This window comes from Podarcis vaucheri (genome assembly GCF_965113315.1).
Source record: "Podarcis vaucheri genome assembly, chromosome: 3".
Taxonomy (NCBI): domain Eukaryota; kingdom Metazoa; phylum Chordata; class Lepidosauria; order Squamata; family Lacertidae; genus Podarcis; species Podarcis vaucheri.
In genome coordinates, this window is record NC_138761.1 from 19,244,791 (window position 1) to 19,259,637 (window position 14,847).

At 45.1% G+C, this 14,847-nt stretch overlaps 1 protein-coding gene across 6 annotated transcripts in view; it reads right to left on the reverse strand.

Annotated features, from left to right (window-relative positions):
- ANAPC1 (anaphase promoting complex subunit 1) overlaps window positions 1-12,332 on the reverse strand; it is a 56,362-nt gene extending 44,030 nt beyond the window's left edge. For 2 of the 6 annotated variants that reach the window (XM_082217221.1, XM_082217218.1), the window contains exons 1-10: window positions 12,158-12,332; window positions 10,508-10,744; window positions 8,860-9,021; window positions 7,683-7,734; window positions 7,338-7,441; window positions 6,022-6,104; window positions 4,965-5,038; window positions 3,702-3,847; window positions 2,328-2,548; window positions 907-1,113 (exon numbers count right to left, since the gene is read on the reverse strand). In XM_082217221.1, coding sequence (XP_082073347.1) covers window positions 907-1,113; window positions 2,328-2,548; window positions 3,702-3,847; window positions 4,965-5,038; window positions 6,022-6,104; window positions 7,338-7,441; window positions 7,683-7,734; window positions 8,860-9,021; window positions 10,508-10,720 — 1,262 coding nt within the window. In that variant the 5' untranslated portion in view covers window positions 10,721-10,744; window positions 12,158-12,332. Of the gene's footprint in view, window positions 1-906; window positions 1,114-2,327; window positions 2,549-3,701; window positions 3,851-4,964; window positions 5,039-6,021; window positions 6,105-7,337; window positions 7,442-7,682; window positions 7,735-8,859; window positions 9,022-10,507; window positions 10,745-12,157 lie in introns of all 6 variants that reach the window. The other 4 variants (XM_082217217.1, XM_082217216.1, XM_082217220.1 and 1 more) reach the window with 3 other exon arrangements.
- Window positions 12,333-14,847: the final 2,515 nt, after the last annotated feature.

The following is a 14,847-nucleotide window of genomic DNA, read 5'->3' on the forward strand; positions in this document are numbered from 1 at the left end:
ACAGATTTGTGTCAATCTGAACTTTTTCTTTGGTTTCTTACGGTAGATCATGGCATAAGTATGATGCCTGAGTTTTGAGTTTCCTCTTCCCTCCTTGTTCCTTTTCCCTTGTGTGCTGTATTCTTATTAATTTGTTTGTTTGTTTATCATAATGTAAGCCTGTGGGTAGGGAATGTCTTGCTCTGATTTAATGTAAGCCGCTCTTGAGAGACATTTTTGGCTGGAGAGCGGGGTACAAATACTCTAAAATAAATAAAACGTTGACGTAACTTAAAATATGACATGAGATCCTCCCTTATGAATCTTGCTTGACCCCAGCAATAGCACCCCGCCCCCCACCCAACCATGTGTGCTTTCGAGCAACTAACACATAGAGAGGCATTCCGCCTCTGGGAGCAGTGGCAGAACAGCTCTCCCCAAGGGGGTGGGATGAGGCACAGAACTGGATCAAGGCAGCATCACCTCCTAATTTTAAACATTTCCGGGTGGATACCGCACTCGGCTTCTTAATTCTGCTTTTACCGGCAGACAGGCATATCAGTTCAGACACATACTTGCAATGCTATTCTCTTCTCCAAACTTTATAAACAATAAAACACCCCACTCAAGAAAAAGCAGCCCCCTGCTGTTGAGACCCCTTGCTGAAGAGTTAGGATTACAGTGGTACCTCTGGTTGCAAACGGGATCTATTCTGGAGCCCCATTTGCAACATGAGTAGAACGCAACCCACATCTGCTGGTCGTGATTCACTGCTTCTGCGCAGGACGTCATTTTGAGCGTCTGCGCATGCGCGAGTGGCAAAACCCAGATGTAACCCTTTCCGGTACTTCCGGGTCACCACGGGACGCAACCTGAAAACGCTCAACCTGAAGCAAACATAACATGAGGTATGACTGAAGTCCAAACCTTGTGGTTGTGAAGGCCTCTGTCCATAGATGGTCTATGCAAAGCTCTGGGACAATGAGTTCCGTTTCCGGGGCGAAGAACGAGTCCATCACACTGTTTGGAGAATGGCAGGCACTGTGCCTCCTGGGAGACTGTGCATGGTTGGAGAAGTTGAATCTCTGCACTCCTGAGAACGAATGCACCCCTAAGGCCGGGGAGTGAGATCGGCTGTGAAAAGAAAACCATTTCCCCCAGTGATGAGTTACACGTCCAATGCTCCCTTTTTTCCACCAGAAAGCCAAGGTGCTCACACTTCCAAGAGAGGAGGAGGTCTACGTTTTAATTCTCTACTTCAGATCTTCAACTATGAACTCATGGGCTTCTGGAAAGCAGTTATCTTTCAGCAGGCACCAGCATGTATGATATGGAGATAAAGAAATTTACTGGCCTCACTTTCCACACTGAGCAAGGGGATCCAAAGAGCTGTGTGGCAGCCACAGCGGCTTCCAACATGGTGTAAGAGACTGCAGCCTGGATGGAAAACTGACGCAGTCCTTAAGTTTGTACGGAACTGCTTGAAACTTGCACTTGGGGTGATGGGGAGGAGAAGCAGGCGCTTAGGATCCTGTTTAAGGACTATAATTAGAACTACAGGCAACAGGTTTTATTGGAATGTGTGAATGTGGCCGTGTAGCACTGCAAGAAGGAAGCAATAGGCCCCTACACCCAGGAGCATACAATCTAAGCCTTCACCAACTCCCAGTGTTTTGCATTACAACTCCCTACAGCCAGCACAGAAATATTTCTTAAGGTAATGTTCTTTGCAGCTGGCCAGGAATTGACAAGGCGATTAACGTTCCAAGGGGGCAGGGAACCTCTACAGCAGCGTTTTCAAAATGTGGAACGTCCCTATCACAGTTTCATAATGTAGGAAGAGTGAAAATGGGGGTTGTGTTCAACACAGCACTAAGGCAGGGTCCCATTAGCGCAAGGATTACTGCTAGCAGAATGGGATTCTCCAAACCTCTCCTCCACCCAACTGCCCCCTAAATCTGCTCAAGCGATTCCCCCAAACTCTCCAGACCAGATTCGGGAAGGGTGCAGGGCGTGCACGTTCCATTGCACTCATGCTACTCTTCGCATGAATAAGTTAGCTGATTACGACCTGAGATTCTTAATTTGCCCCAGTGGGAGAGACAGGTTGGTGACCCAACAAGATCTGAGAGGCTAAAATCTGCTAGGGAAGCTGAAGAGCAGCGAATGCATTTCAGCTTACGAAAGATATGATCCCAACACATGGGAGCTTGGCCTCCACAACCCTTTAAGGCTGGAGTCTGAAGCTGCAACCACCCGCAGAAGATTTCAGTAAGCCAGGATTTGTAGCATGCATGGTTCCCCCGTATAGTTCTTTGCAAATCAACAACCAAAGCTTACCAGCCTACCTTAGAGCTGCCATGTTGGATATGGAGGGTGATCGGGAGTGAATGCTGGGGGACGATGCTGACCTGCTCTGACTGTGAATAGAGGAATAGTTCTGGAACGGGGAAGCCACGGGCGAGTCACCCTTAGAGAGGCTCCGAAGGTGGGCTGTGAAGGAGCTGCTGGCGGCCGCATACTGAGGGGTCCCCACCTGCTCGGAGAATTTCAAGACAGCGCTTTGCTCCTGCAGAGAAGAGTGCACACACAAAAAATCGGCTGCTGTTGTTCGAAACTGCGTAGCTTTTACGTAACAGGATACCTTGAAGTACAGACCTAATTTTAAAACATAGAAACATAGAATTGTAGAGTTGGAAGGGACTCTCAGGAGCCCAACCCCCTGCAACGCAGGAAGATGCAACTGACCCAGACGGGGATCGAACCTGCAACCTTGGTGTTACCAGCACCACGCCCTAACCCACTGAGCTATCCAGGCTCAGTAACATGGAATGCATCCAAAGTTTAAGGGGCCAACTAAACAAGGAGAGGAGAGGTCCAGGATCATAAAAAAACATAAGAACCCTACTGGATCCAGCCAAAGGTCCATATAACCCCTTCTTCTTCTTCTTCTTCTTCTTCTTCTTCTTCTTCTTCTTCTTCTTTGGTATCACTCATAGCTGAGTAAGATTGTTTTCCATGAAAACAGCCTTAACAGTGAGTCCGTAAGTGACTGTGGAGGCCAATTCTGGATCCACATGTCCTTCCACAGTGGGGACATAAGTTTCCGGGCAGAATTTGATCACGGTGAGAGTTTGCCAAGCTGCCTTCCTCTTAGCGCACTTCTCCCTTTCATTCTGAGTTTGAGTGTCTTCAAAGCCTTTGGTAAAGGCTGTTCTCCAATTGGAGCGCTCACAGGCCATTGTTTCCCAGTTACAGCATTGGTGTTTATACTACATTTTTTAAGATTTGCCTTGAGAAAATCTTTAAAGCTCTTTTGTTGACCACCAGCATTACACTTTCCATTTTAAAGTTCGGAATAGAGCAGTTGCTTTGGAAGACGATAACCGGGCATCCGCACAACATGACCAGTCCAACGAAGTTGATGTTGAAGAATCTGGTGATCTTTGCTTCCATATAACCCACCTGGCTCTTATAGTGGGCAAACAGATGCCTATGGGAAGCCTCCATGCAGGACCTGAGTGCCACGACTTATGATTTTGAGCAACTAGCATACAGAGACATCCCATCTCTCACAGCAGTGGCAGCACAGATCCCCCCCAGGTTTTTCTCCTTACTTCAGAGCAGTCATTGGGGTGGGAGGAGGCACGGGAACTGGATCAAGGCAGCAGAGCCTCCTAGTTTTTAACATTTCCACGTGGATTCTGCGCTTGGCTCCTTACCTCTGCTTTTACTCGACGAAGCGCCCAGATGGTATGCACACTCTGAGTGGCATCGTACGTCATTAGGATGGAAGGCTCAGCGTTGAGGAAAACAATTCTCATCGAATAGTCAGCAACGTACTGTACTCTGGCCGAGCCAAACAAAACTGCTAAGCGGGAGAAAAGTCAGGTTAGCCACCTAAGAGAAAAAGGCCGGGCAGGAGACACAGTTCAAAAACAACATGTGCACACCATCGTAAACATTGGCAACATGGAGAAGGCAGGAGTGTGGTGGTGCAGAACTAATGTGGGGCCTTGTGGGGCTGTAATAATATGCCTTTGCTTGGGTTATTTTCGGCTGTGGAGACTTATCTGTCTATTTCAACATTAAAAAAACCCCTATCAAGGTACAGTACGTCACCTGCATTTTAGAGGATGAGAAACAAGTCCCAATAATATATTAACAAAATGAATGGTCACATCTCAGCAGAAGGCTAATTACAAAAACCTCTTCCTGGCATTCCCAATATGGATTATTTTAAAATTTAGAGGGCAGAATTAACCTCTTGAATTTAACCACAACTACATTTTCCTGAGATGTTCACAAGCTCAGCACTGTAAGATAGTTGCATATACATCGTATTGTAACATTTAAAAAATGGTATAAAAGGGTAGTTTATAAATATAATCAATGTCTTTTGTCCTGACCCCTTGGAAAGTATGAAAGTATTTCTCCTGTGTGCGCTTGTTAGGGGTACACCCCGCTTTTAATTTTCTAATTCTACTACCATTAATGCAACAGAGAGTTGAAACGTCTTCAGCAAAATGTCTTTTACTAAGATAAACGCTCAAAGGTTTCTTTTTGGATTTTGGTCTCCTCAATCAATCACATTACAGTCCTTGCAAATACTATAATTGAGGCCTCCAGAGAAAGAGGAAGTGCCAGGATTTCCCCTGTACTTTAATCTATTTCCACAACCTGCTAAATTTTATAACTAATAATTAGTGCCCAGGTTGGTTTGCTTTTTTCCTCCTCCCTCCCAATCCCTTTACCTCTTGTGCCCTGACTTTTTGACTGTAAGACTTAGAAAGATTTTTGCTGCTCTGCGAGCTTGGTTCTCCTAAATAGCAGAGCAAAAAATGCTCAATCGATGAAGCAATTAGTGTTCCAAATTCCTAAATATCACCAAAAGCAGGGACCAGCAAAACTTTAGTCAAGCATCTCCGAATACTGCTCAGCTGGACTTGTTTTTCCTCCTTGTTTTTAAAAATTACATATTTTACCTGCTGACTTACAAACCATTGGTGTTATTTCATCTAACGGATGCAGCATGCTGAACATGGTGGGCAAAGGTTCTCTGAAAAGAAAATGGGGCAAAATATTAAGCACTGCAGGCAAAACGGAGAGCAGCAACTAAAGCCTGCACTCCTAACCTGATTGACCTGGGAGTAAGCGCCACTGAATTCAATGGCGCTTACTTCTGAGTAGACATGGTTAGGATCACAGACTTAACTCAGTACAGCATCCTAAATGTATTGAGAACTGGTAAATAACAGAAGGTTTGCATATAACAGCAGACTGTAGTTTGGCAAACCAGGAAGTGTCCCCTGAAGCTGGGAACATAAGGGGAGGCAGGAAGGAAACACGCTCATTCCCAGTCCTCCAAACTACAACTGGGAAGATCAGAGAATATGAGATTTGAATATAGCCTGTATGTGTGGACTTTAATAAGTTAGGATCACATTCAGAAATCGTTTTTAAGTTGGTTTATGCTTTTAAATTATTTTTAATTTAAAACTTTGAAATGTAACCCCCAAAAAGCAAGACAGGTAAATAAACAAAGTGTGTGACATTATATCTCAGAATATACAGAACAGAGCAGCCCTACTAATATCATGTTGTGCTTTGCATTCTTCGAACTGATACAGGTTACAATTCCAGGATGATGCACAGCATGGTCACAAAAAACCTGGTTCTTGCAGATATTCATGCTGTCCAAATACCTGCGTATGCTTCTGGGGCTTTTCTGTTAAGTGATTGACATATTTGTATGTACTTTAAATTAATACCAATCTTCTGCAAAGGTGCCTGTATGTTTTTCAAGTCAGTTTATTTTCAAAGGGACATTTAGCATAACTTGGAAAATGTACAGATTGAAATCAGATTGAAAGGAAAATCTCATGAGATTTTTATCCACTCTGTTAGCCACAGAATTATCCTGCCAAGAGACATGCCAAGAAATGAAGTTAAAGAGCCACAGAATGTGTGGGCCGTCACATTTACTAAGGACACTGGCCCTGCTTCTTACCATACAGTCAAGAATCAATAAAGTCTAATTACCTGGCTGGGCTAAGAGGCACTTCGTGCGAAGAACTGCTACGTTCAAACAGCAAGCCATATTTTGTTGGCCAGACATTGGCTACCTATATGTAAAAAAAAGTTTTATTTTTAAAAACATCATTCACATGTTTATATCCAGGATATTCAAAGTGTTGGTGCTGACCTTTAAAGCCCCAAATGGCCTCGGTCCTGTATACCTGAAGGAGCGTCTCCACCCCCATCGTTCAGCCCGGACACTGAGATCCAGCGCCGAGGGCCTTCTGGCAGTTCCCTCATTGCGAGAAGTGAGGCTACAGGGAACCAGGCAGAGGGCCTTCTTGGTAGTGGCGCCCGCCCTGCGGAACGCCCTCCCTTCAGATGTGAAGGAAATAAGCAGCTATCCTATTTTTAAAAGACATCTGAAGGCAGCCCTGTTCAGGGAAGTTTTTAATATTTAATACTGTCTTGTTTTTAACACTCGATTGGGAGCCGCCCAGAGTGGCTGGGGAAACCCAGATGGGCGGGGAATAATAAAAAAATATTATTACTATTATTACTATTATTATTTGAACACTTCTGATTTTCAGCTGGCTGGCAGATAATGTCAAGGCTTTAGGTAAGGTAAAGGGACCCCTGACCATTAGGTCCAGTCATGGCCGACTCTGGGGTTGCGGCGCTCATCTCGCTTTACGGGCCGAGGGAGCCGGCGTACAGCTTCCAGGTCATGTGGCCAGCATGACTAAGCCGCTTCTGGCAAACCAGAGCAGCGCATGGAAACACTGTTTACCTTCCCGCCGGAGCGGTACCTATTTATCTACTTGCACTTTGACGTGCTTTCAAACTGCTAGGTTGGCAGGAGCAGGGACTGAGCAATGGGAGCTCACCCCGTCGCGGGGATTCGAATTGCCGACCTTCTGTGGTTTAACCCACAGAGCCACCCACGTCCCAAGGCTTTAGGTACCAGGACACACATGATTTCTGCTTTGTTTATAACATGGGTGGGGAACCAAGGGTCAAATGCAGCCCTCCAGGTCTCTCTCTCTCCCTTGGGACTGTCCCCAAGCTGCCGCCCCCCCCCCCAAGCCATGCCCTTCGCCAGTCCTGCTTTCCCCCCCTTCTTTTTTGCCTGGCTGGAATATGTCCTTGAACTCGGATAATGCTTCTTACTTCCCTGCAAGGATGTCAGGAGCAGGTGTCAGGGGCAAGTCAGCAATAAACTCACACGGCTTCTGTTAAATTAAGTCTTTATTCAAAGAAATAAGAAAGCTCAGGAGGCCAGGCTTAGTGAGCACAGCAACTCTTCCCGATTTCTGAATTTGGTTTTCACATATGCTTACCTGAAAGGGCAAAGAAGCAATGTGATCCTTTCCTTCAATGCTGTGGATATTTATGCAAGAGCTCTGTAATATACAGATACACTTTTCTACTACTTCGGTGCTATCTGAAATTGGGAAACAAATAAGCATAATTTAATAATCTTCCATTCAGCTACCCTTCTCCCAAAACCAGACAGCATTTCATACACTCAGTTTTGGGGAAACTATAGCATATTGCAACAGATGGTGCCTTTCAAGGTGGATCATTTACGCCTGCAAGCAGATTTTAAGCAACTCGTGAGGAGGGAAAAGTGAGGCATACGTATTTCCAGACTTCAAATGAAGCCTAATAAAAATGAAACATACCTTCCGTTTTGTCAGACTTATCCTTGGGTATAGAGAAATCACACCACAATGCCTGAAACAAAATAAAAATATTCAGCAGAAAGAGTAAACCAGGTCTGGCTATTGGAAAGCTCGTTATTTGAAATCTCAGTTATCTGAACACAAAGAATTATACCCAAACCTCACCACACGTACAGCTGATTCAGATATCTGAACAGCCAGAGTTTGCCCATGTCTTCATTTGTGTTTTGCCGGTGGGGGGCAGCCATTTCAGGCAGAAACCGCTTGCATTTACTATTTGCAAACTCCATCTGCAAGTGCCTATGCTTATTTTATTTCAATTACTTCCTTCAATGTATAGCCAGACCTTCCTCTTTTAATTATCCGAAGGTGGGTTACAATAAATACATAACACATCTGAGTGAGGACAACAAAAACATTTTAAAAAAAGAAAGAGAAGAATTATTTCCGCAAATATAATAATACACCAGGTAATGCAGTGGTACCTCAGCTTAAGTACTTAATTCGTTCCGGAGGTCCGTACTTAACCTGAAGCACCACTTTAGCTAATGGGGCCTCCCGCTGCCACCGCGCCACCGGAGCACGATTTCTGTTCTCATCCTGAAGCAAAGTTCTTAACCTGAAGCACTATTTCTGGGTTAGCGGAGTCTGTAACCTGAAGCGTATGTAACCCGAGGTACCACTGTACTGGCAAAATGACACAATCCAGAGCATTTCCTGTGTAATACACTCTTTTCACCTAAGTCACAATCTCCATTCATTTTTCATTCTCCAACCCCACCTTATTCCTGACGGGATTCAGAAAACATGTTATAATCCTAACTATATTAATGGGTATACAACAAAAATGCTCCTCCCCGCCCCCATCATGTTATTCTCTCCTCATCCAAGTAGTGCTGGGAGAGACTCCTGCCTGAAACCCTGAAGAGCTGCTGCCAGTCAGAGCAGACAATACTGAGGCAGATGGACCTGACCTGGCATAAGGCTGCTTCCTATGTTGCTGCTTGCTTATATAAAAAGATCACACAACCCAAACTCCTGAATATCTGACTGGTCGTCTGCGCCACTGATCCCCCACGAGACTTTCTCCTAAGCAAGCGCAAGGATAATTCTGGCCTTGGTTTCATATGCAACTCGCAGCTAAAGAAGCTCTATGGTACCATGCCATTTTCCATACCTGCAAAACAGGGCTGTCCACCGTAAACGCTTTGTAAACTGCAGAAGCTTGGCTTTTACTCCCTCTGCTCCAAATGACCATATTGCCGGCCACGTAAAGCTCTTCGTCGTACTGGACTTCTTCGCCAACATCACTAATGCCCTTCCTTAGCTGCCAACTTTCCTGAAGGGGGGGGGGGAATGAATAAGAAATATTAGCAAATGCTGCGTATTATGCTTATTGGTGTGATTATTTTTCAAAGACTATCTAGTAGGGAACAGAGAATGGTCCTAGCTAGTTGTAGTTACATTAAGCCGATCTTTCCCTGATCAGTAAAAGTTGAACACATTTCAGTTTGCATGGCCAGAAGGAGCACCAAAGTGATTTAAAGGGAAATTCTGGAACACTCTGGGCGGCTTCCAACAAAATATTAAAATACAATAGTCTATTAAACATTAAAATCTTCCCTAAACAGGGCTGCCTTCAGATGTCTTCTAAAAGTCTGGTAGTTGTTTTTCTCTTGACATCTGGTGGAAGGGCATTCCACAGGGCGGATGCCACTACTGAGAAGGCCCTCTGCCTGGTTCCCTGTAACTTAGTAGAATGTGTCCTTTTATTTAAAATGCATCTCTGGGTTATTTATGGGGCCTGCCTGGTGTTTTTGTTAGGATATTTCTGTTCCACCTTAAAAGGGAGCAGGCTTTGTGAGTTACAGAGTCTGCGCATGTCCTGTTCACAGGATGTTCATGCTTGCTATTGCTTTCGCTTCTCTCTCTGTCGGAGACACTCACGCAGGCAGTCATGTCTTTCTTTGTTCTGATCAACGCTGAATAAAAGCTTGTAAATAATGCTCTCCTGGGTGCGACTTTTGCTGTGCATTATCTGCTGCTAAGAGTGTGCATGAGCCCTGGAATGTGGCAAGGTATCTCCAGGAGACTCGTGTCGCTAATAGCTCATACTGCGTGACTACAGAGGTCGATGGATCGTCCGGCAGCCGGCTTGGCGGCCATGATGGACTCTATCTCCCTGGCAGTATCCCAACAGTTTTTACATGAGTAGAATGTGTGCTTTTATTTAAAATGCATCTCTGGGTTATTTGTGGGGCATAGGAATTCATTCTTCTTCTTCTTTTTCTCCAAAATATAGTCCGGCCCTCGACAAGGTCTGAGGGACAGTGGACCAGCCCCCTGCTGAAAAAGTCTGCTGACCCCTGACCTATCTGTTCATGTTATTAATGTTCCTTGCATAGCTGTCAACGTTTCCCCTTTTTAAAAAGGGAAATTCCCTTATTCCAAATAGGATTCCTTGCAAGAAAAGGGAAAAGCTGACAACTATGGTTCATTGAGTGTTCACTCATCAATAAAATATCAAAAAGTGTACCACCTATTCCTACGACTTAGAAACTATTTTAACAGGCCATTGTATTTTCCTATCACGTCTTCTTCTCTTCCCTTCCTCACCGGCTGATCATTTTGATTCAGGACCATAGAATTGGAAGGGACCATCTAGTCCAACCCCCTGCAATGTAGGAATCTTTTGCCCAACCTGGAACTCAAACCCACAACCCTGAGATTAAGAGCCTCATTCTCAAGCCAACAGAGCTATTCCAACAGCACACGGGCACATATGCTTTGTCTGGTTTAAATGCTGATGCCAAAGGCAGCTCTACCTTGTGTTTCTCGTGGATCGTAACTTCCTGAAGGGATCCCACCAAACCAGCCGCTCCGTCCGACGACCAAAGTTCCGAGGCTGGTTGCAGCTGCCGAAGTTGCAGGTTCAGCGCATTCGGGTGGTGCTTGCAGTGGTCACGGCCAAAAGGGACAAACTCCTGCAAATCCCCTGCTGCAATCATCATTACCCTTTCTTCATAGATGTTCGACATGAGTTCCAAATATCAACATTATTTCTGAAGAAAGACCCAATACAGAAACAGAGGTGGTTTCAAGTGTGACTTTTTCAGCATGCACAATACTTCGACTCTCCCTTACTCATTTGGCGGCCCTCATTTATCATTATCATCACCAGTGCTTCTTTGGTTTAAAAAATAAATAAAGGTGCCGGTACTCATATTGTGACAGAAGCGCCCTGTATACCTGAAGAAGTGTCTCCACCCTCATCGTTCAGCCCAGACATCCAAATGGGCCCTTTTATTGCACTGCAAATGAACAACCTACACTGAAAATGCTTGAATCAACTGGAGCAAGCTTTTATAATGGAAGTGCACTGACTTGTGACAGATGCTGTGTATTAAAGGAGTATCTTATGGTTGACAAAAGTAACTGCACAATCCTAACCATGTATCCTTAGAAATAAATCCTATGGACTTCAATAAGCTCACTCCTAAGCAACTGAGGTTAGGAGTGCAGCCTAAGTTAAGCACTGACTCCAAGCATGTGTTCTAGGTTACACATTCCTCATAGAATTGTAGAGTTGCAGGAACTTCAACTGACGCTTACATCACAGGCGGCTATCCAACCTCTGCTTAAAAACTTCCAAGGAAGAGGATGCTTGGAATAACACACCACTTGGTGTGTATCTTGTCCTTTGGACATATGATGAATGGGCAACATAAAAATAATAATAATCTTGTGGTTATTTGGGGAATCCAACTCAACAACATTCACAGTGCAATCCTCTTATGTGTTTACAACTGGAAGTCCAACTGAGCTCAACAACACTTACTCCCAAGGCAGGCTTTGGTGTTTTTTATGCCTTTTACGAATATCCCTGTCCTCGCACAGGGTTGTTGTTGCCCTTTGCAAACCCCAAAAGCTTGATACTTGTGCCCCCCCCCTTCCATACATCCTGCTTGAGGAGTCCCCGGCAAGAAGAAAACTGGAAACCCCAATCGGAAAAGGAAGAAAACACAGGTCACTGGGGTGCTTTTCTCCACCAAAGAGATTGCTTTTTTATTGTTATTATGGTATGCATTTTTTTTATTGTAAAACACACACACACTGCTTGCAATCTCAAGATGAAGGGCGGTATAAAAACTGAATGATAATAAGAGCAATAATAATAACAAGCACAATATATCCAATATTTAAATTATTATTGCTATTATTATTATTATTATTAGGACATGGACAAATCCCCCGCACACCTCTTTGCCCGGGAGGAGAGCCATGCCAACCCGGCGGCTTCCTCACGCGCGCAGAGCACGCGCCGCGAGCGCGGGGCGGGGATGCAGATGCGCGCGCGATACGGAGCCCCGATTCCGCGCCGGAGGGAGCGAGCCGCGGGAAGGGATGGGTAACGGGTCCGAGGGAGGCAGGAGAGGCTGGGCTGGCGGGGGGGGGGCAACAACCGACTGACGAACCTGAGTGACACAGGAAAGCGCGGTCGGCTGCGGGCCTGGGCTCCAGCGGCTCCTCCCGGTGTCTCTTGCCTGGGTAGCGGCGGGCGGGCGGGCGGCGCGGTCTCCCTCCGAAATTCTCTCAGACGGGCGCCGCCATCTTGGGACTCCCATCACCGCCCGCGCGGCAGGCCGAGGGCGGGACTAGCGCGGGGCACGCCGCAAACTGGCCAGGGGGAGAAGCGCGGGAGTGGGGGGGGGGGCCGGGTTGGTGGCGTTCGGGGTTCCCCCAGCTGCTAGGGCAGCAAAGAGAGGGCAGGGCAGGGCAACAGTCCCTGGAGAGGGCACGAGGACCAGTGACTGAATAAAAATAATAAAAAATAAAAAATTGTCCAGTAGCACCTTGTAGAGAAGTATGCATGCACACGAAAGCTTATACAGAACAAACTTTTTTTTAATATATAATTTTTATTTGTTTTTTTAACATATCATTTTCAACAGTAATTAAACATACTTTTACATCTTACTCAATTTTTTGACTTCCATCAATTCTGTCTGAAAATTTTCCAATCTAATCTCTCAGTATGCATTTCTTATCTTCCCTATTACATTTCAAACTCATAACCAATATCTCTATCTTTTTCTACTTTGTAACACTTGGTATATTTATCCTTACAAAACTTCTTGTAGTCCTACTAGTGCAATTTGTTGATTACAGTTGCTCTTCAAATAATTCATATACTTCTTCCAATCTTCTGTAAATCTCTGGTCCCGCAGGTTTCGAATCCTTCCTGTCATTTTGTCCAATTCTGCACAGTCCATTAATTTCGTCTGCCATTCTTCTTTCGTCGGAATTTCTTCTTGTTTCCATTTCTGGGCTAACAATACTCTTGCCGTATACCAGAGCAAACTTAGTTGGTCTATAAGGTGCTATGGGACAATTTTTTATTTTATTTTTATTTCGACTGCATCAGACCAACACGGCTACCTACCTGAATCTAAGGACTAAATACTTAGTTTCTTGCTGCTGTCAGATGAGCTTCATCAGATCAGCTGTGCAAAACAATGCAAAGCGGGGTGGGCGGGGAGAGAATAGGGATCAAAGCGACTAGGGATTTGTATTGGGGCAGTTTTACAGATTGCATGGTGTGTATTTCAGTGGTCTCGTTGCAAACAGCCCATAAGCCTGTGGTTGATGAGTGTAGCCTAGAAATTGCACAAACAATTAAAGGGGACAGAGAGAACTTATCTGCAATTTCTATGGCAATCAGAGGGAGGGGGTCGCACACACACACACACACACACTCCTGTCCCACCAACCATTTCTCAGTCCTACTATGCTGATTCAGCAGTGTCTCTCACACCAAATGTAACTGACCCATAGGACTCTAGGAACTGCAAACAGGTTATATGTGCCTTCGTTGTCCATGAAAATCTTTCAGTGAAAACAATTTTTTAAAAAGAAAAACAGGGTGCTGGCAACTGGGTCAAAACACTGGCACCTGGTGGTTAAGATGGTTATGCACACTTAACTTGCTAGTGTCATTGAAACTCAGTGGACCTTACTTCAAAATAGCCACATACATAGTATAGGGCTGCTCCACACATGCAGGTGGTTGAGTCCTGAGGTGGTGGCATAGACTGTTCCACTTCAGGCTTCAGGACGCATATCACTTATTTAGTAAAAAAATAAACCCAGCTACTTTAGGAGAAAAGGTCTCCATGTTATGGATACTGCAAGATGGGAAGCCATGGGAAATTAACCTTGCCAATAGTTCTTGCTATTATTTCTTATCCTAGTGAGGCCATAAGATCTTCTCCATATAGTTCCTCATTTGAGAAAGGAAAACTCAGTACATATTCAAAGGTATTCTTATTATGTCACATGCTGCCCTGTTGAGTCCTGGAATTGAGAGCAAGGCCCGGGGCTATGTTCTGTGGAGTTCTGGCCCAAAGGAAACCAGCTGCAAGCCCAGTGACGCAAACACACAGAGGTGTGAAGGTGGCAGAAGTTTGCCCGAGATCTGAAAGGTGATGTAATGGCTGGCTGCAGCCCTAAATATAATACTTACTCCACGGAAACTGGAGAACCTTCCTTCCAAGTAACAGCCTAATTCTGTGCAGAATTAGGTACACAGATTTCAGTTGTCATTATCTGTGCCTAAAACATCATTGGACCAGGCAGAAAAAGGGTTTTGAGTTCGGGTTGTAAATACAACCAAGCTAGAGAAGAAGAGGGCCTTGTGTTAAGTTGTGGGCGAACATATCAGACGACACAGCGATTCTTCCAAAGCAGCTCTTTATTTGTAAGCTGGAACAGAACTGAACCGAGGAGCTCAGTCAGCCTGCTTATATAGAGCTCCAGTACCTTGTTACTGTTGCAACTTTCTAAAACTATCCAATCACTGAACGTCACTTTTGATCCTTCATTTGCATACAAACTATCCAATCACTGAATGTCACTTTTGATCCTTCATTTGCATAACTATCTACAGTATCCCCCTGCTGGCCCAGGGTGAGAACTTGAGTACATAACACCTTGAATGGTGACAGGGTTCAGCATTCCTGGGTACCTACTGAGCCTCATATCCCAGTAGGGAGCCCACTGCCAATCCCTGGAGCATCTCCTTGCTGTTGCTACCTGTTCAGTTGGCTTCTCCAAGCAAGCCAAAAGGTGAGAGGAGCAGCAGCCTCAGCCTGGAGGTGGTGCTGGT